Raw genomic sequence first — 20,628 nt, 5'->3', positions numbered from 1 at the left:
AACTACTAAATGGGGACACTATACAGGTCATTGGCTTTTTAATTCACAATATTATTTAAAGATTACATGGTACAACTGCTACATGTATTTCACTCTTGAGGTAAAACTAATAGTAATACAGATGAAGTAATTGCTGAGAGGTTTTAAAAATTTGTAATATTTAATGTATACATGTAGAACTAAGATACACTTTTGGAGCAAGAATAAAATGCAACTTGCATTCATTGTTATGCATTTTGCAGGTCACATTGTTGCTCTTGACCTTAGTAGTACTAGGAGTGGGGAAAGTAATAACTCCTCCACCCAACATTGTGAGCAATACTGGGACTGCACTGGTGTATGTAGCTCATGTTGAGGCTGCAAGTCCTGAAAGAAACACACACAACCTGCATGTTGGACAGCATGTGATTTGGCAGAAAAACCTTTTAGCATTATGTGATCAGAACAAAGCAAGTTAAGAGGACAACAACCTCAGTCTGAACCATTTACCGAGCCAGAACCTACAATGTCAAACATACCACCGCAGGATCCACAGAAGGATGACAGGGTACTCAACTATGGCTTGCAAGTGATGCAACTTGGTACATTACTGATGCAACTGCATAATACAGAAAAGGAGTGGGATGGTGGAGGTAATCTAAGAACAACAAGGCATTCGCACCGTCTTTAAGTCCGACACGACACTTCGGTCACACTTAGTGCGACCAAAGGACACCGTCAACCCGGCTAAACAAGATGGTGTTGTCTACAGGATTCCCTGTGAGTGCGGCAAAGTCTACATCGGGGAAACAGGGAGATCTATGCAGGAGAGGATCAAAGAACACGACAGGGATATACGACTCGCCCGAACCCAGACCTCCGCCGTTTCTGAACACACCCACGAGACCGGCCACTATCCTATCTGGAATGAGGTCAAGTTTATTGATCGAGATCCTCACTGGTACACACGTAGGGTCAAGGAAGCTATTCACATAAGACTTCACCCTAACAACATCAACAGGGATAGTGGAATTGAAATTCCTGAAGCATGGATACCCACGATCAAGAAACACAACAACAGGACAATGACGAAGTGACCGGTCTGGTATTTATAGATTTTCGTAAAGCTTTTGATGTTACAAATCACGAACTTCTTCTAAAAAAGCTGTCTATTTACGGTGCAAGCCCTCCGTCTGTTGCCTGGTTTCAATCGTACCTGTCTCAGAGAAAGCAATTTATTACATTAGGGAAAACCACATCTGAACAGCTGACTATCAGGCAGGGCGTTCCCTAAGGATCAATATTGGGACCGGTGCTCTTCCTCCTGTTTGTCAATGACATGCCTCTAAATGTTCACAAGTCAACTATGGATATCTATGCAGACGATACCACCTTGTCTTTAAGCTCAGACTGGAAAGCTATTCCTGCACTAAACAAATCATTAACAAAGGACTTGACAGAAGTTGAGAAATGGGCTAGTGAAAACAAAATGTTTATAAATACCAAGAAAACCAAAGCGTTGTTGGCTACAGGAAAGCGTCTGCGCAGACGTATAACCCATGACGAAGGAAAATTTGAAGCTAGGATGCAAAATGCAGAAATTGAACAAGTTGGTAGCCATAAACTTCTTGGAGTGATAATCGACGAGAACCTAACTTACGAAGCACATGTTGACGAACTATGTAACAAACTTTCAAAACGAATTGGTCTTCTACGCCATATAAGCTGCTACTTGAAAAAGAATCAAAAATTGATCTACTATAACGCAGTAATCAAACCACTCTTCATGTATGCAAGCACAGTATGGACATCGTGTAACAAAGAGGCACTCGAGAGAGTTCTCCGTATGCAAAAACGGGCTGCGCGTATTATTCTTGCAGCACAACGTACTAGTCGAACTGTCACTTTATTTAATAAGCTAAACTGGATCCCCTTTTACAAAGAAGCTTATATAAATCGATGTGCACTGGCCTACAAAAGGATAAACAGAACTTTACCTGAATACATGAACACATCTTTAAGGAAAAACTCTGACGTCCATTCGAGAAGTACTAGAAATTGTAATTTAAATTTATTATGCCCCTCTCACAGAAACGCCTCTGAGGGAGGACGCACTTTTGCCGTCAGAACTATTAAAGATTGGAACAGTTTACCCCGGTCTTTAAAAACAGAGAAGTCCGTTAAATCGTTTAAGGCTAAATTATGTAATACTATTCTTAACTCTCAGAAAACTAATGGAATTTTTTAACTCTTATTATTCGTAGTATGTTTGAAATTGTAAGTCTAGTTTATTATTTGTAACCATTTTTAATAGTAACTTAATTAAGTATTTTATTGTAAATAATATCGTATTTTAGCATTTTATTGTAAGTAATATATTTTTAGCATTCTAATTATTTTAAGCCGAGGGCCCCAAGTTTATCAGTAACTTGAGTTACTGTCACGGGTCACCCTCATTAAATAAAGTCTTTCACTTCACTTCACTTCAGGAGAACGGTACAACAGCGGACCACTGAGGGAACAGCTACTCGCCGGAATAATGGAACAATAGGAGGATCGAAATGCACCAATCACAGCCGACCTTTGTGATATAAATGATACCGTGCAATCAGTCGACCTTATCGCCTGAAAAAGACTAGCAGTAAGCAGTCGAAACGTCGCGAGCTACATCTCAAGTGACTACATCGTGAGACAAATGATAATACACTTTATTATTAAGGCTTTATTTCAGATCTAGACCTAGAGGAATGAAGTATGCATTAGAAATGATGCAGTTGATAACATGTGTTAAAACCCTTTACACTCAGAAAGTAGCCCATAGGATTATACGTGGACAGTTTGTTAACTGGAGAGGTGGTGAAGGGAAGAATGTTGCCAATGACCTTAAACAAGAGCACTTTGTTAAAGGCCACAACACTGGTCTGAAGGATCTTGTAGCTAACAAGACACTCACAGCAGTAGAGAGGGCTGCAAAAGCTTCCTGTGGTTTAAAAGGTGTTTCAATTAATTTTGATAGACAGTGTTAAATTGCTCCTGACTACACCCTTCACACATCTCTGAGTAAGCAAGACGACGAGACGGAAATGACTGAACTTGTACAAAGCCGAAGACCGTTTTTGTTTACTTCAGGTCGTCAACACAACTCTTTCCCCACCATTCCAAAAAGTGCCCTGGATCAGTTGGGCGTTGTACAACTGGATGCTTGGTAGGCTCGATTTCCGCTGCTTTCTCGAGACCGGTCTCGGGGGAGGAGCGCGGGCTCCTTTCCCGAACAGCGGCTGGTAATCGAGCCTAGATGCTTGGCTAACTAGACATAAAAGGAAACTGGGAGCCTTTAGATTTGCTGGAGCTGACACTGATGGGGATAGCAGCAGTGATATTGTGGATGAGAGTGACAATGACCTTGATGAAGAGTCAGATGTGATGAAATCAGTCCTGATTAGTCACACAAAAAGTGTAAAGTTAGACCTCATAAGCACATTATCTAAAAAGGACAAAGTTTACAGTCCAACATAACTTTAGCCATCTTACATGTGTGAAGTTCACAAATTTTGTAAGTTTAGACACTTGCATACATATAGTATCTTAAATGTGGACATTTTTCCAAGATAATTCAGGAAGTACCATTGATATCTTGAGAACAACTGGTAATCCACATACATGTACTTGTTAGCTCTAGGGAAGCCATTTCCATCCACTCACGTTTATCCTAACGTTCTTGAGGGTAAACTATGAATAGCAATGCATATTTTAGAAAATAGCCCGAAGAAAATACGTGCCCTAAATGGTTAAAAGTCGTATTTCTGTAACTCAACAGAAAAATAAAAAAGTTTTTCTAGTCATGTTGTTCATTATTTTCTCTTGGCTGTTCTCTAAAAAAGATAGAAAACATTTTCTTTGTGTTTCTGTTGAGTTATACATAAGAAAAACTTGTGAAAGTTTGGGAAGACTTGAAAAAGTTGTGGAAAAACTCGCCTGTCAGCTCGTGTTCGCACAACATTTCTAGTTCTCCCAAACTTCCATTCGTGTTTCTTTTAAACAATTAGATTATGAGCTCGAGATTTCTATCATGCATAGAAATCGAGAGCGAATAATCTAATTGTTTTGGTATCAATCTACTAGTCGTTCAAAACTTTATCTAAATCCTCCTGAAAACAGGTAAAGAGGATAAAATACTCCCAACGGAATCGAAGTGCTCAATGTTTTGCACTGCTGTATCAACTAACTCTAAGCTGAAACCAGTTGACAATCTCACACTGCCAACACAAGACCTGGACGTATCCAGGGTATCACAAAAACTAAGAAGCCTCTGACGAAAAAGGTCTCTCTGTTCTTTGGAAACAGCGATAGAACCAGCAGGTGCTGTACTCTGCAGATCAACTTCAGTGAGACATCAATTTTTGGTTTCTTAGCCTCACTTATGCAAAGTTTGCAGGAGCATAATTATGTTATTGTGCATGATATTGTGTAAATAGCCTGTTCTTGGCCACTTTGTCTGCATGGGGTGGCTCATACTGATTATCACGTAGCTCAGAGCTGAAATATAGAACGCTTTCAGCACAACCCTCCAGGTCCCCGTAAAAAAACTGTTAACGGTATGGCAGATCTTTTAGCTTTTAACTCCTGAATATAAGGTGTAAGAATCGTTATTCTTTCTTCTTTAGCAGCTGGCCGGGGTTTTGACTCAAAAAAAAAATATTTTCCCTGTTTGGATTAACCTCAACAACAGAAGGAACCTGAAGACCGATGGAACTAACGATCTTTTCTATCTTGCTTTTGGTAGCTGTGGCAGTTTGATGATGATGATGATGACGACTTTATGTAAGTTTCGATGTATTTAGCACTAATGTGCTAATTGGGGACACTGTAAATAAATAAACAAATATTTCAAATATAACATAAACTATGAAGAATCCCAACTGGTGGGAGGCTGACCAGTTGGCTATTTACACAACATGGTCGAGGAGTTGAACTCGGGGCTACCGAGAACAAATCCAGATAGCGGCAGGGCGGAGGATTTGAACCAGGGACCTCCAGATTTCAAATCCAGCGCCGTAAACCACTCGGCCACGCCGTCTCCCATAATGGGCACATCAGGGAAAATACTGCAGATGGTATCAAGCTTCCACATTATGGTGTATCTACATTTTAAGGTTACCGTATACCTTCAGGGGTGTCTCGCGTCCAAGCGATGTAGCGCGTCCGGTTTAAGCGGTAGATACCTAATCCCCATATCAAACTAAAGCTTATAGAGCTGGCTATCAAACTATACCAAGAATTTTGAAATGGAATGCATTGCCGATTTTTTCAGGACCACTAAATACGAACGCCCTAATCACCTTTAGGAAGCTACAAGTCAAAGCGAATTTTGTTTTTCGCCAATTTATTTTCTTCTCCGGTTTAAGGACAAAAAGCGCTAAAAAAAAAGCGTGTCTGCGTTTTGTCATGTTCAGTTGCACTAAAAAGTTACAGAACATTTTCGAAATAGGATTTAAAAAATGTGAAGTGATCGTACAAAAATCGCTTTCGGAGAAAAATTATTTCGAAATAAACAATTCGCAGACAGGTTTTTGTTTATTATATATTAATCTAGCTACTGTCCAAATTTGAGGGCAATCGAAGAAATTCCCTTTGAGTTGTAACTCTTTAAGGCGTCTGCTTCAAGCGAAAAAATTTATTCGAGAAAACAGCGCTAAGAAAAATCTCTTGCTTCGCAAACAAACTCCGCCCACAAACGCCTTCAACTGGGTTCTCAGATCACTGAGCCAATCAGCGTTTGGAAAGTTTTTTCTCACGGTGAAATTTACGCGTGAGTCTCCAAAACACCCCTGTGTTTCGCAATGCGCAGAAGGCGGAGAGATAATTTTTCTGTAGCTCGGTTTTTCTTGAAGCTGGTCTGGCAAAATGGGGAAGACGAAAAAGGATACGAACGCTAGAGTGGCTGGGCGAAGAAAACAAACAAGGGAAAGCGCGGCGGAACAAATGTGCATGGATAATATTCCAATGGATCTCAATGAGTCCGACGATTCATCGGTATCGGACTCAAAAGAAGAGTCACTGTAAAAATCGCTGTTATCGCTGTCAAATTCCCAATTTTTTACAGAACCTTTCTCTTCTCTTGACTCGATCTTTTTGCCCGCTTGATACGATAGCCATGGCTTCAACCGCGAGGCCAATTTTCGCTTCTTCACTCCGAGATGTATTTTCATTCGTTCTTCGCTGTTTTCGCTTTTTCGAACTGGTCCACGGAGTCTTCCGTGGTTCATGTTTACTTATAAATTAATAGAATTACACCTAATACGAAAACTGCTTGGATTAACAATGCTGTTCAACTGAGTAGAGGTGAGTAGCCAGTCAATTCGTGGTATCCATTATAGGTGAGATTCCCGCGAAAGTCGTCTCGGTTGATTGCATTCGCGTTATAGGGCTGTCAATCAAGAGGGAACTCTTACTTCCGGCCATAACGTAAAACCTCCATTTCTCCGCCAATATTTAGTTTTTTCCATTTTTTTTTTTTCAGAAATTAGAGATTACTCTTCGACCATTACTTTGACGCAAAAATCCAAATTTGAAGAAAATTACCGATCTGAAGGTATACTGTAACCTTAATTCTCCGCAATAAAAATCTGAGAATCTGTTCCACCAGAACTTAAACTTTTTCCATGAATGTTCTTCAAAAAGCGGTATAAAAGATTCTTACCGACCACTCAAAACTGACCATAGTTTAACTGTAAGATACTACTGTACAATATTCAGGACATTGTTTTTCTTTTATTTTAGCTTGCATTTATGTATGTCTTTCTTCTTTTATGATAATAATATCGTCTTCAATGTAAATATTGATTTAAATTAACTTAGCATGCGGCCAACGCCAACTTATATCTACATGACAGTGACCAACTCGAAAGCTCATTGGCTACTTTGGTCACTGTACACAATTAAATATTGTTTCTTCTAGTTAATTTCTATCTGTATTTATTTTTCCTATATCATTGTAAACCATCTTACGTTAAGTTGTTTTTTTCTGTAAATAGTGTGCGATAATAAAAAACTGAAACTGAACTGCTTCCCAGATGCTGGGCGAAACTCTTTCCTGAGTTACACAAGAAAAAACATAATAGATGGGTTTTAAGAAAAGAGATCACATCCATCATTTTATTCTATGTTTTGTTTTCTTTGATTGAATTTTCAAATGATTAATATTATTCTCTTGGTTTAAAAGTTTGCAACCTTCTATACCGTTGAGCTAATGCCAACTGTACATGTACACACATTAACCTACCACAAAACGGTTTGGAAATTTGTAGCAGAAATTTCACAAATACTTAAGTTAGATACAAGGTAGAACATTCAAGCTCAGTTAAAATTAAAGTATGCTTTGATGCGTTGTAGTTAATTTATAACAGAAGTTGTATCTGTGTAAACCAAAGGAAATCACTAAAAGAAAAGCACTCACCAGTCGTCCACTAAATGCGCCTCATCTACAATGCCACGTACATTTTTCAGAAAGTTAGTTGTTTTGAGGATCGTTTTTGTGTTGTTCTTGAGCAGAAGTTCTGGGTGTGAAAATGTCAGTAGCAGTTTGCCGTCTGTCGTTAAGGACATTGCTAAATGGTTGGTACTTTTCCTTCTGTCGAGAATAAACATAGGCACGCAAGGCGTGCAAGAGTTATTTTTTTCCTGTGAAGTTTTGGAGATAGAAGTATTCATGATACAGTAATGATTTGGTAAATTTGACAAGTTTTTTTGGTTGCGATGTTACATCGGTCATGGTAAGATAGCTAAATAGTAAGCCATAAAATGTTTGACTGAACAAACTACAGTAATTTGACACGTCTCCAGATTAATGTAGATACCATCTTATGTTCTAACAGGCAATTTGATTCGCTCTTTGATACAAGCCGCACTGTGATTGGTGTGACACGCGCACATACATAACTCCCTCGCTCACCGATCACATAATCCTTCCAACCCCCAAGAGAAATTTTTGCTCAAAAATACTCAAGTTAATTTAGAGACTTTTTCGCATTTTATATAAGTCGTAAGTTTACCTTTTTACACAACACAACACAACTTCACCGAAAATAGAAAGAAAGAGAAAAAAAACCTCTGACACGTTGAAAGTCTGATTTAATTAAATGCACTTTAACTTGGTGCCACGCAGTCTTCAAAGAACATTTAAACAGTTTTCATACTTTTTACCTTTAAAAATATCGGACTGAAATGAATGTCATCAAATAAAACTATTAAACTGCTACTGCAGAGACGTAAAAACCGTCCAGAAACGAAACCTTCTTTTTTGTTTAATATCCTGGAAATAATAGCCGATAACTTGTCAGCTCTAATTGAATTTACTCCCATATAAGAAACAAAAGTGTTAAGTTACCATTTGTTACTAAAGATAGCAAACATCTCGTGGGAAAGAGTGGTGACGATTCGTCCGCTCTAATTGAATTTACTCCCTTGTGAAAAACAAGAGTGTCAAATTACACTTTGTAACTAAAAAGCAAAAATGCCTCGTTATATTTGCATGCAACAAGAACAAAACAATTGTTACCCGCACTTACTATTGTAAACGTTAGAACTGTTTCAAATCTAAAGTCTAGTCCCCTCTAAAACATGTCCTAAGAACTAGACGCGACGATTCGTGACCTCTAATTGAATTTACTCCTTGTGAAAAACAAAAGTATCAAGTTGCCTTTGTAACTAAAAATAAAAATATCTCGTTGCATTTGCATACTACTAACTCGCGAACTGTTTCAAACCTCAAGGCTCATCTCGTTCATTTAACTAAAATCCTCAGCCTAACCCACAGAAAATGTCGAAGTAAACCCAATATATGAATACTTCCTCCTCTTTTATAGAAGAATAAATATGGCCGTTCTGAACTCTATCGGGATCAAATCTTCTCACATACCATTTACCTTTACAACAAGAAATTTGATTGGCTGTTTATAGTAGATCCAATCTGATTGGTGTGACATACATACATCTCTCACTCACTCACTCACTCACTCACTCACTCACCCATTGACCCGTCCATAACAGACCCGACGCGCCGACTAAGAGGTATTTTTTTTACAAAAAAATAACTCAATAAATGGCTCTTAAATGATCCAATTTGCCTATGTCATCTTTCATCATGGCATTTAGTGGCGATACGACAATGGTGATGGCTTTTGTCTGTGTAGGTGGACCTTTGGCATCAACAAAGTCAAAAACATCACTTAACAGATGGAAAACGTGAGACTTTCCGAAACCCGTCGGCAAAACAACTGAAACGTCTTTTTTTAGAACAAACTACGGCTAATTGCCCTTTGCTCAGCTTTTAGGCAAAAGTTTCAGTCTTCCAGCTTTCTTTAAGGCAGACGCAACAGCTGCGTCCAAGTAACCCGCCATTTTGGTTTTGCACTGAGCATGCGCTGTGGCGCTAGCACTGCCAGATTTTGGCTACGCTTGCGCAGAGTTCCCCAGAGCCTTCGCACGCGGTCACAATCTCGTTCCCAGAGTCTTCTTTCCCCTTGACCAGCGGTCGGAAAACGAGAGCTCTGGGAGCAACCATTTTGAAATAACCGAATTCTGGTGATTCTGCCTATCCGGTTTCACTGCGCAGTCTACATCTATGGCGCATGCCTGAAATGGTTGCTCCCAGAGCTCTCGTTTTCCGACCGCTGGTCAAGGGAAACAAAGACTCTGGGAACGAGATTGGCGCGGTCAGGAAAGCGAAGGGTCTGGGGTCGAGAATGAACCTCAATCTTCTTTCCAAAGATGATTTCCAGTCCGTATCGCGCACTCTCGAGAGTTTGTTTACGTATTTAGTTTTGATTCATGTAAGACGTTCTACAAAGTAACATTTAATTCGCAACTAGTTACATGAAACAATTCAACTTTCATGTTAACCGCCAGTATGGATGCGGAGCTTTATGCTTCGTTCTTTCTGACATCTCTTGGTGAAACGAATTCATAGCTGTAAAAATTAAAGAAACTAATAGAAAAAGAATTTGAAATGCCTCAAAGATAAGGTAAGCGGTCCGTAGCGAATAACATTGATTGGTTTTTCATCGAGTGAGACACACAAACATTGGGTACTGAGTCTGCACAGCAAGGAGTGGAAATCATCTTCAAGCCTAAATGTACTGTTTTAGCTTTAATTTGAAATACATTTAGAGAGAAACAAAGTAAAAGAAAACGAAATTAAAAACAGAAGCAATAAGATACATAGACTGTTGATGACAACTGACAGACGCATCAGTCTGACAGCGATCTCCAGTAAATCCTGGCAGGCACCAGCAAGTGTAGTTGTTGATACCATCTCTACACAATCCACCATTACTGCATGTGTTTTCAACACACTCATCTATGTCTGGCAGTGAAAAATGATACCAACATTATTTTTTGACAGTTGAAAAAGTAAACGTGGTTTCCACCCTGAGCAAAATTGAATCGAATGTATCAGAATGTGCCTAACGAAAACTAAAGATTGCTTGTAACAGGTCACCTCTTACATTTAAGACCGAGTTTACCAGAGGACCAGGCAGGGGTGATACATGCCATCTCTCCTTCTTGGATGAAATTTTGTCAGATTGAAGGTACTACCCAACAACTCTCAAAGGCAAAGTGGGCCAGCTTTGAGATTTGTACTGTAGAAGTTAGACCCCCCCCCCCGGATTTTTTGCCCAAAATCCCAAACATTTCACCAAAATAAGCATCAAATTTAAACACCACTTGACTCCTGCTTACAGAATATAATGACATTTACTAGTATTTGACACAAATAAAGACTGGATCTATTTTAGTTTACACCGGGATTTTCAATTCTTTTGAAGTGACAGGTGCCAATCACAAATTCTCATTTCCTATCCATTTAATGCAACATTTAGCTATGAGGCAAATTAGCTCAAATTCTTACTCAGATATTGTTTAAGTCCAACTTTCTTTTGCAAAACTAATTTCACCTTAGTTTATACAGTCACCCTTGGCCTGATGAAATCAAGAATAAAATTCTGGACATTTGTTATCTTTTGGTGACATAAGCTGTTCAAACAACTTGACAAGAGATTAGTTTTAACAAAGAGACAAGGGCGAAATCTACAAATATTACATATTACAGAATAAGTTTATCAATATCATTTCTATGTTTATGTCATTAACAGTGTCTGAATATTATTTAGGACAGTGGACGCTCAAATATTGCTTAAGTCCAACCTTGTTTTGCTAAACTAATTTCATAACAGTTTAGAGCCACCTTTGGCCCGATGAAATCAAGATTAAAATTTTGGACATCTGTTATTTTTTTGATGACAAAAGCTGTTCAAACAACGTGACAAGAGATCAGTTTTGACAAAGAGACGCGAGCGAAATCTAGAAAAATTACATTATAGAATAAGTTTATCAATGGTATTTCTATGTTAATGTCATTAACACTGTCTTCGAATATTATTTAGGGCAGTGGAAGCTTAGTGAATCCAAAACGCTTTTCAATATCCCTAAAAACAACAGTGCGAAACACTTAAATTCTATTCGTACAACCTAGTTATTTGAATGAACAGCCGTGATATTTTAATTCTACAACATTAATCCGGGTTCAAAAAAACCTTGAAGTATTGATTTAGCTGCATCAGGCAATCAAGTAAATCTTGTGAAGTTTATATGAAATAATTCATATATGAACTGCGGTTGTAGATGAAAGTGAAGAATGATCATCGCAGTTAATTTTCCAATTTAAGCAATTGGAAAGAAGAAGCCTGAAAAAATCAGGGCTTCAACGGGATTCGAACCCGTGACCTCCGCGATACCGGTGCGATGCTCTACCAACTGAGCTATGAAGCCACACATTGGGAACGAGGTCAATTAGTTGAGTTCATATCTTCCCGTGAGGAGTGAAATATTGTGAAGTTTATATGAAATAATTCATATACGAACTGCGGTTGAAAGTGAAGAATGATCATCGCAGTTAATTTTCCAATTTAAGCAATTGGAAAGAAGAAGCCTAAAAAAATCAGGGCTTCCAATGTGTGGCTTCATAGCTCAGTTGGTAGAGCATCGCACCGGTATCGCGGAGGTCACGGGTTCGAATGCCGTTGAAGCCCTTTCTGAGAGAAAATTGGGCCTCGAGAAGATCTAGTAGCTGAAATTATCTGAAACCTAAGATCAAGGCGAGCACACATGACAACATACACGGCACCAGTACCTTAGTTTTAGCGAGGTTTTAGCCCTGGTTGAACTTTTTGAATTTGTCTAGGCACTCAAGAAGCTTGAGTGGCTCTCGGCTATCGTTTTCTTTTCTGCTTAGTAACCTCCCGTGTACATCCGTAACTCAATAGTGCTGTGAAATAAGTAATTGTTTTTTTCTGTTCAAAAGACTATATTACAGATTCTACATGGTGGATGGTAAATTAGCTGACACAAGTAGTATAGGTAAGACAATAGGAAAACTTAGTTCTTGGATCATACATCTAGCTTTCTTCGTACTGCACGCCTGATCAAGATCTCTTCCGCTTCACCTTGAGCAGGACTCAGATCAGCGTGGTTTTTGGCTTGTCAGCCACTTCTGTACATCACAGACAACCTGCTGAAGAACTAGGCTATTTGGTAAGCAGCAAGCTACTCTTCTTTGCTGGAAATTTTGCCGCCACTACTGTCTGGCAGAGTTCTCACCTTACAGCACGCATCCTCCACACTTTCTTCATGTCTCCTCACCTTCCAGGGATGTTCTTTTCGGATATGTGTTTACCTTCTCAGAAAAGCGGGTTCCTCTTTGTGATGTTTTCAGACCCACCCTTTGAGATTTCACATGCGGATCATGATCACTAAAAGACGTTTGGGATTTCAACCCATTTTTTCTCTTTAACCTCATAACGTGTTTACCTTCATCCAAGTGTTTCTGCAGACTGCGAAAGACTGGTATGTCTTTGTGCATCCCTCCTCGGGGTAGGAGGAATACACTCTCGTAGCTTTGACAACTTGAGACTCTTTTTCAATAGATTGCGAGGTATTAGACTGAGTCTGTTGGAGCTCACTGGTCAAAATCGCCGTGGATCTAAAAGTGCCAGTCTCTCTCGCAGTACATTGAAGGGCTGCTCCACGCATAAGTCTTGAGGTCCTAGGCCTTTAACTTTTGCCAGGGCCCAATTCATAAGCCTTACACACTCTCGAACCTCCGGACTTGCAGCTAAAAGATTTTAGAGGCTAAAATCCAGACATTGTGTACTTCATGGTCTGGCTTGACTCTTGAGCCTTAACGATAGTATTGATGCCTGACACCCTGTAACCGGTCATAGGAATCTATGCAAACCTTCAGCCATATCACTAGCACTTTTGATGTCGTGGCCTTCAGTTATGTTACGACGCACATGGCTCTTCACTGTGGCAATTCTTCTGTCATAGACGTCCTTTCCAGCCTGTGGATCTTTGAAATCATAATTTGACGATCTTAATGCCTGTGCACTCTCAAAGGCTGGGAAGTGAGAAGATATGAACAAAGGTAACATGTGACATTTTTACGCTTTTCTTTCAAAATAGGAACAACTGAGCAAAAAAAGCGAAGCCATTCTTAACATTGGAGTGTGCATATCTATAAATAGAGAGAAATCCCTTGTGCAGTGTTCTAAGCTATATCACCTGACTAGATCAGGTTCAAACCCCGGCCGGACCAACACTCAGGGTCTTAAAATAATTGAGGAGAAAGTGTTGCCTTTGTAATGACATCTGCAAATGGTCAGACTTTCTAGTCTTCTCGGATAAGGAAGATAAACCGTAGACCCCGTCTCACAACTCTTCATAATTAATTCTGTGGGACGTAAAAGAACCCACACACTGATCGAAAAGAGTAGGGGACGTAGTTCCCGGTGTGGTGGTTTATATTAGCTGCATAAGCTTTTCTGAAATCCGAGAAATAATTTATGTATGCATTTATGTATGTATTGAGCAAATATGTATTCATATGCAGTATGTATTCAGTGATCCACAGGTGGAATGCCTGTAAAATAGCTCTCAAGCTAAGGCAAAGCGTATATCCACGTTAAATAAAGCATGCATAATAATAATAATAAATAAATATTTATATAGCGCCTATCCATGCCTGCTCTAGGCGCTGTACAATTCACCAAAATGAGCTGTACTAATCTTAATAATTAAAAATGTGCATTTAAGAAAGTAATAGAAAGTAAAAATCGCTAAGAATAATAAGTTTTCTTAAAAAGATGAGTTTTGAGTTTAGATTTAAAAGAACTTAGAGTGTCACATGAGCGGATAGAAACGGGTAGACTGTTCCAGAGTTCAGGAGCGGAAACAGCAAAAGCTCGAGAACCATATGTCTTCAGGTGAAAATTCGTGGGGTTAAGAAGTAATAAGTGTGATGATCGGAGGATTCTCGAAGGTTGGTAGTACGCAACTAGATCTTGAATGTACACAGGAGATTGTTGATGAAGAGCCTTAAAGGTAAGTAACATAATCTTGAATTTAATGCGTTCAGAAACAGGAAGCCAGTGTAATTCTTTCAGTATTGGAGTGATGTGGTCGTACTTTCGGGAACAGGTGATAAGTCGGGCAGCGGCGTTCTGAACAGACTGGAGCTTTTTTAAAGCACACTTCGGTACATTGTACAAAAGAGAGTTGCAGTGGTCGAGTTTGGAAGACACAAAAGCATGGACCAGGATCTCGGTGGTTTTCGTAGATAAGAATTTCCTTATCCGGGAGATGTTGCGCAGATGATAAGAGGCTGATTTACATACATACATACATACATACATACATACATACATACATACATACATACATACATACATACATACATACATACATACATACATACATACATACATGCATGCATGCATGCATGCATGCATACATACATTCATACATACATACATACATACATTCATACATTCATACATTCATACATTCATACATTCATACATTCATACATTCATACATTCATACATTCATACATTCATACATTCATACATTCATACATTCATACATTCATACATTCATACATTCATACATTCATACATTCATACATTCATACATTCATACATTCATACATTCATTCATTCATTCATTCATTCATTCATTCATTCATTCATTCATACATTCATACATTCATACATTCATACATTCATACATTCATACATTCATACATTCATACATTCATACATTCATACATTCATACATTCATACATTCATACATTCATACATTCATACATTCATACATTCATACATTCATTCATTCATTCATTCATTCATGTATGTATATGTATGTTCATTTTTTATATCAATTAAGATTTAATGCAGAAACCTCATAAAGTCCAAGATGTTTTTAACGTAGCATGATTTGGATATTCACTGGGTGAGCTCAAGAGTTAAGCTGCGAGGGCAAACGATAACTTCAGCAAAGAATGCCACTCAGGATTGATGAGGTTGTATGCCGAGTGTAAAGTAAGAGTTGACAATAATTATCTGCAAGATCAAGCATGTGACCCGTGATAATTGAGAAGGGTTTCAAGTGTAATCTAAAAAGCAAGATATGCCGAGGAAGACGCTCTTCTAACTAGTCAATGTTGTAGAATTTAGATATCACGGCCTTTCATTCTCATATTTAGATTGTACGAATAGAATTTAGGTGTTTTGCACTGTTATTTTAAGGGATATAGCAAATAATTTTGCTTTCATTGAGCGTCCACTGCCCTAAATAATATTCAAAGACACTGTTAATGACATAAACATAGAAATAATATTGATAAACTTATTCTGTAATATGTAATATTTGTAGATTTCGCCCTTGTCTCTTTGTTAAAACTAATCTCTTGTCAAGTTGTTTGAACAGCTTATGTCACCAAAAGATAACAAATGTCCCGAATTTTATTTTTGATTTCATCAGGCCAAGGGTGACTGTATAAACTAAGGTGAAATTAGTTTTGCAAAAGAAAGTTGGACTTAAACAATATCTGAGTAAGAATTTGAGCTAATTTGCCTCATAGCTAAATGTTGTATTAAATGGATAGGAAATGACAATTCTTAATTGGCACCTGTCACTTCAAATGACTTGAAACTCCCGGTGTAAACTAAGATAGGTCCAGTCTTATTAAAATTCAATGTATTCAATGTATTCTGTAAGCAGGAGTTGTGTCTAAATTTGATACTTATTTTAGTGACATTTTGGGGATTCTGGGCAAAAAACCACGGGGTGGTACTACTCCTAAGGGAAAAATCACAAAACCGACCCACTTTATTGTCATGTATTTGGTTTATTGAAATCGAAGTACATGGAACAGAATGCGCATAAGTGCGCATGCTCATAATGCCAACCGCTGGCTCAATACACTACAACTCCTTCCCCCTTAAGCCAGTCTCGTACCCCAAAAGTTCAACACAACATGCTATTCTTAAAAATAAAGTCAGAGCCCTAGAATGGGAAGTTCAATGTTCAAAGGTCCAGCCGGTCTGGGGGCTTCCTCTCTCTGGTAGGGTATCTTCTAACAGGAACATGTTCAATCTGGCTCGGCGGGCTGCTAACTGAAGGTTTAGCCGCCGGATTGGATGGCTGAAAACCCGTTTCCCGTGGGACGGCTTCTGTCTGCTCAGGCGGCTCAGCTACTTGGTCACCATGGTACTCGACTGGGGGCGGGAACAGCAACGGCTGGATAACTGGTGTACGATTGTCTGCAACAGGAACATTGGAATCTTTGATTTGGTCTGTGTGTCGACGCCAAACTAAGTTAGGCCCAATCTCCACTTCATAAGACAGGGGTCCTAGTTGTGCACGCACAGTACCTGGTACCCACGTTGATTTTCCATTGTAATTTCGTGCTATTACTCTGGCCAATGGAAAAATGTCGCGTTACAGAACCACCCTTGGCGACAGACTGGTCTATCTGACGGTTGTTTATCTGGACGCTGAGATCTGGTTTTAAAAGGTCCAGTCGAGTGCGTAATCTTCTTCCCAAGAACAACTGGGATGGTGGCTCTCCAGTGGTTGAGTGGGGAGTGTTCCGATAAGCCAGCAAAAATCTTGCCAACTTAAGATTCAAGGATTTCACTTCAGTTTCGCTCTTCATCGCACTTTTGAAGCTCCCCACACAGCGTTCCGCCAGCCCGTTGGTGGCAGGATGGTAAGGTGCTGACGTGATGTGTTTGATTCTGTTTCTCTTAAGGAATTGCTGAATTTCTTCTGATGTGAATTGCGACCCGTTATCGCTTACCAACTGGGCTGGTATTCCATATCTGGCAAATTACTTCTGAAGGACTTCAATGGTCTTCTCTGAGGTTGTATTAGTCATTCTCTCTATCTCTAGCCATCTTGAATGTGCATCCACTACCACCAAGAACATGCTGTTGAGGAACGGACCTGCAAAATCAATGTGAATTCGTTGCCAGGGGGACGAAGGCCACTTCCATGCGTGTACCGGTACTGTACTGGGCTCTCTCTGTGTTAGTTGGCAACCTGAGCAGGACTTAAGGTGGCCGAACACAGTTTTCGCGCGCGCTCTTGCTGATGCAATTGAGCGCGCGCATAAGGATTGCAAAAACAAACATGCCGTCAATAGAGCGATCATTTTCTTTATTCAACAGCCGCACTATCTGTGCTCTTTTTCTCTATTATTGAACGCAGTGTATTGATGGCTTTAGTCTTTTATTACAAAGATATGTTAGAAAAGGTAACGACGCAAAGAACCTAGCAATTCTCAGCTTTCTCTTTGTTACCGAAAGAACCCAGTCAAATGCAGCGCATGCGCAGTTGCTCGAAAAATTGAGACCGATTGCTTTTGCAGAAACTTGCGGATTTCTGACGATCCAGTCGTTAGAATTTCAAGAAATTTGGCAAAAAAAAATAGTACAGAAACCACGTGAATGATTTATCGCAAAAAATCTGAATTTTGACATAGGGAATTTTTAATAATACAGAACTTGCGGTGAAAACGATTTACGGCGAATTACGAAAATCGCCTATGTCAAAATTTTATTAGAACAGTGTTGACAGAAGGGATTTAATGTCAATTCGTAGTGGGCAAAAAATGAAAAAAATCTAACGACTGGATTTTTTTCAAATAAACAAAAACCATTTTTTAAGCCTTGTTTTTAACCAGCCCCGTTGCCATGGCAACAGCACACACCTTAGCCAAAATGCGAGAATACACTTTTCTGTGGTTAACCTTGACTCTTGCAAAAAACGGGCGCCAAAGCATAAATAGCTTAAAAGTAATGGTGAATTAGGCATACGCTCTTGGAAACTGTGTTCGGCCACCTTAACCGTCAGTTCGATTTCCTTGTCGATTCCAGGCCATCAGATGTAGCTTCGGGTGAGGGCCTTCATCTTCACGACCCCCATATGTCCCTGATGCAGTTCTTCGAGAACTTGAGGGCGCAACTTTGGAGGTACTACGACTCTTATTCCCCACATCAGACAGCCTGATTGTAATGTGATCTCATCTTTGCGAACAAAATAGGGGTTGAGTGCAGGAGCAGTGTTGTGTGGCCAACCTTTACTGGTCATCTCATACACTTGAGCCAAAACAGGATCTCTCTGTGTTTCTCGCCTAACGTTATCCACTGTGACTGGAAGCGGATCAAACTGCATCAAATTAAATACACCCACAGAGTCGACAACTTCTTCATCTCTGGATTCCTTTATGAGTGGAAGGCGGGAAAGACCATCGGCATTACTGTGAACTTTAGTGTTCTTGTATTCAATGGTGTAATCATAGCCCGCCAGGAACAAGGCATAACGTTGCAGTCGAGCTGCAGTGACCACAGGGATGCTTTTCCGCGGATGAAAGATTGACGTTGAGGGCTGATGATCTGTGTACAATGTGAAAGAGCGGCCAAACAAATACATATGAAACTTCTTTACCCCCCAGATTATTGACAAGGCTTCTTTGTCAATCTGTGCATACTTTTGCTCAGTTTTGGTGAGTGTCCTTGAAGCAAGAGCTATGGGTCGCTCGGTACCGTCGTGCATCACGTGAGACAGCACCGCTCCAATACCGACAGGGGATGCATCACAAGCAAGCCTTAGTGGTAGGCTGGGATCATAATGCGTTAAAACTTGCTCTGACGTGATCATTTCTTTCACTTCGTGGAATGCTATCTCGCACTGTTCTGTCCATTTCCACTGATGATTCCTCTCCAAAAGTTGTGTCAGGGGATGTACTACTGTCGATAGGTTAGGCAAGAACCTGTGATAGTAATTGATTAGCCCGAGAAAAGATCTCACTTCAACTACATCGTTTGGACGTGGCGCATTCAATACTGCTTCTACCTTCTCTGCTGACTTGTGTAGGCCATCTTTGTCGATGTCATGTCCACAATAAGTTATCTTCTCCTTGAAAAACTCACATTTTGCCTTGTTTGCTCTCAAACCATGAAGCTGAAGCCGTCGTAGAACTTCTTCTAAGTTAGCCAGGTGTTCTGCATCATCCTTGCCAGTAATAATCATATCATCAAGGATACAGCTTGTGCCAGATGTTCCTTCCAGCACTTGATCAATGGTGCGCTGCCAGATTGCAGGTGCTGATGTGATGCCAAACACCAGTCTGTTGTACTGAAACAGACCCATGTGTGTGTTGATGGTGAGGTATTTCTTGGAATCTTCTTCCATCTCTAGTTGGTGGTATGCCTGACGAAGGTCAATCTTTGAGAATTTCTACCCACCACTAAGCTTTGCAAAGATATCTTCAATGCGGGGTAAAGGATACTGCTCAGCTTGTAGTTCTGGGTTCACTGTGCCTTTGTAATCACCACAAATTCTGACAGACCCATCTTTCTTTGGGACAGGTACAATGGGCGTTGCCCAGTCGCTCCACTCAACTTTCGTGAGAATACCTTCGTTCTGAAGTCTTCTCAGTTCTTCTTCAACCTTGGGCCTCAAGGCGTAAGGTACGGCACGAGCTTTGCAGAAATGAGCTTGGCTATCTTCTTTGAGGGTTAGCCTTGCCTTAGCTGATTTGAATGTTCCAAGTTTATCTTCAAAAACATCAGAGTATTTTCTAGCATGGTCTGCAGACGCTCGTTAGCATTTGGTGGGGTTTGTGAAGCTTTCAGTGATTTAATAGCATACCACTCCAGGCGTATCTTGTAAAGCCAATCCCTTCCCATCAACACCGGGCCCTTATTCTTAACCACATACAGATCCAACAGTAAAGGTTGCTGACCTTTGTACTCAACATTTGCCTTAAGCACTCCCAGTGGAACAATGTTTTCCCCCGTGTAGGTTTTCAACATTAGTTCCGTTTTATGCAAGGGTTTGTCGTTAAACTTCTCCTTGTACAAATCATGTGGAATGATCGACACAGCCGAGCCTGTGTCCAGTTCCATTTTCAACGGTTTCCCTTCTACTTTCAGATCTACCCAGATTACATTACTGCTCGGTTTCCTCACATTGTGTATCTTCATGCTTCCTAACACATCTTCAAATTCATCACTTTAACTGTACTGAACAGTATGGACTTGAGTGTTTTGTGGTGTTTTGGGTGGTTGCTTTGGCTTACCTTGTCGTCTCGAGTTACAAACTTTGGAAATATGGCCCACCTTCCCACAATGATAACATGTCTGGTCCTTGAATCTGCAATTGTGTGATGCGTGCGAGTCTCCTCCGCATCGATAGCAACCTTTAGGCGTGAGGTTCGGCGGCGGCGGCGGCGGCGGAGGCGG

The 20,628-nt window shown here is 39.9% G+C and overlaps 1 protein-coding gene and 1 long non-coding RNA gene across 2 annotated transcripts in view; both read right to left on the bottom strand.

The window, feature by feature from the left end:
* LOC149103671 (uncharacterized) overlaps positions 1-20,628 on the bottom strand; it is a 209,056-nt gene that overhangs the window by 77,269 nt on the left and 111,159 nt on the right. The window lies entirely within an intron of this gene.
* The window catches only part of LOC149103682 (oncoprotein-induced transcript 3 protein-like), a 20,588-nt gene continuing 6,690 nt past the window's right edge, over positions 6,731-20,628 (bottom strand). The window contains exon 4 of the mRNA XM_089273969.1: positions 6,731-10,342. Coding sequence (XP_089130095.1) covers positions 10,143-10,342 — 200 coding nt within the window. The 3' untranslated portion in view covers positions 6,731-10,142. The remainder of the gene's footprint in view (positions 10,343-20,628) is intronic.

The sequence above is a fragment of the Orbicella faveolata genome, unplaced genomic scaffold, assembly GCF_042242905.1.
Source record: "Orbicella faveolata isolate gen_17 unplaced genomic scaffold, um_ofav_v1 contig_35, whole genome shotgun sequence".
In the NCBI taxonomy this organism is placed as follows: Eukaryota; Metazoa; Cnidaria; class Anthozoa; order Scleractinia; family Merulinidae; genus Orbicella; species Orbicella faveolata.
This window is presented reverse-complemented; position numbering and strand designations above follow the sequence as displayed.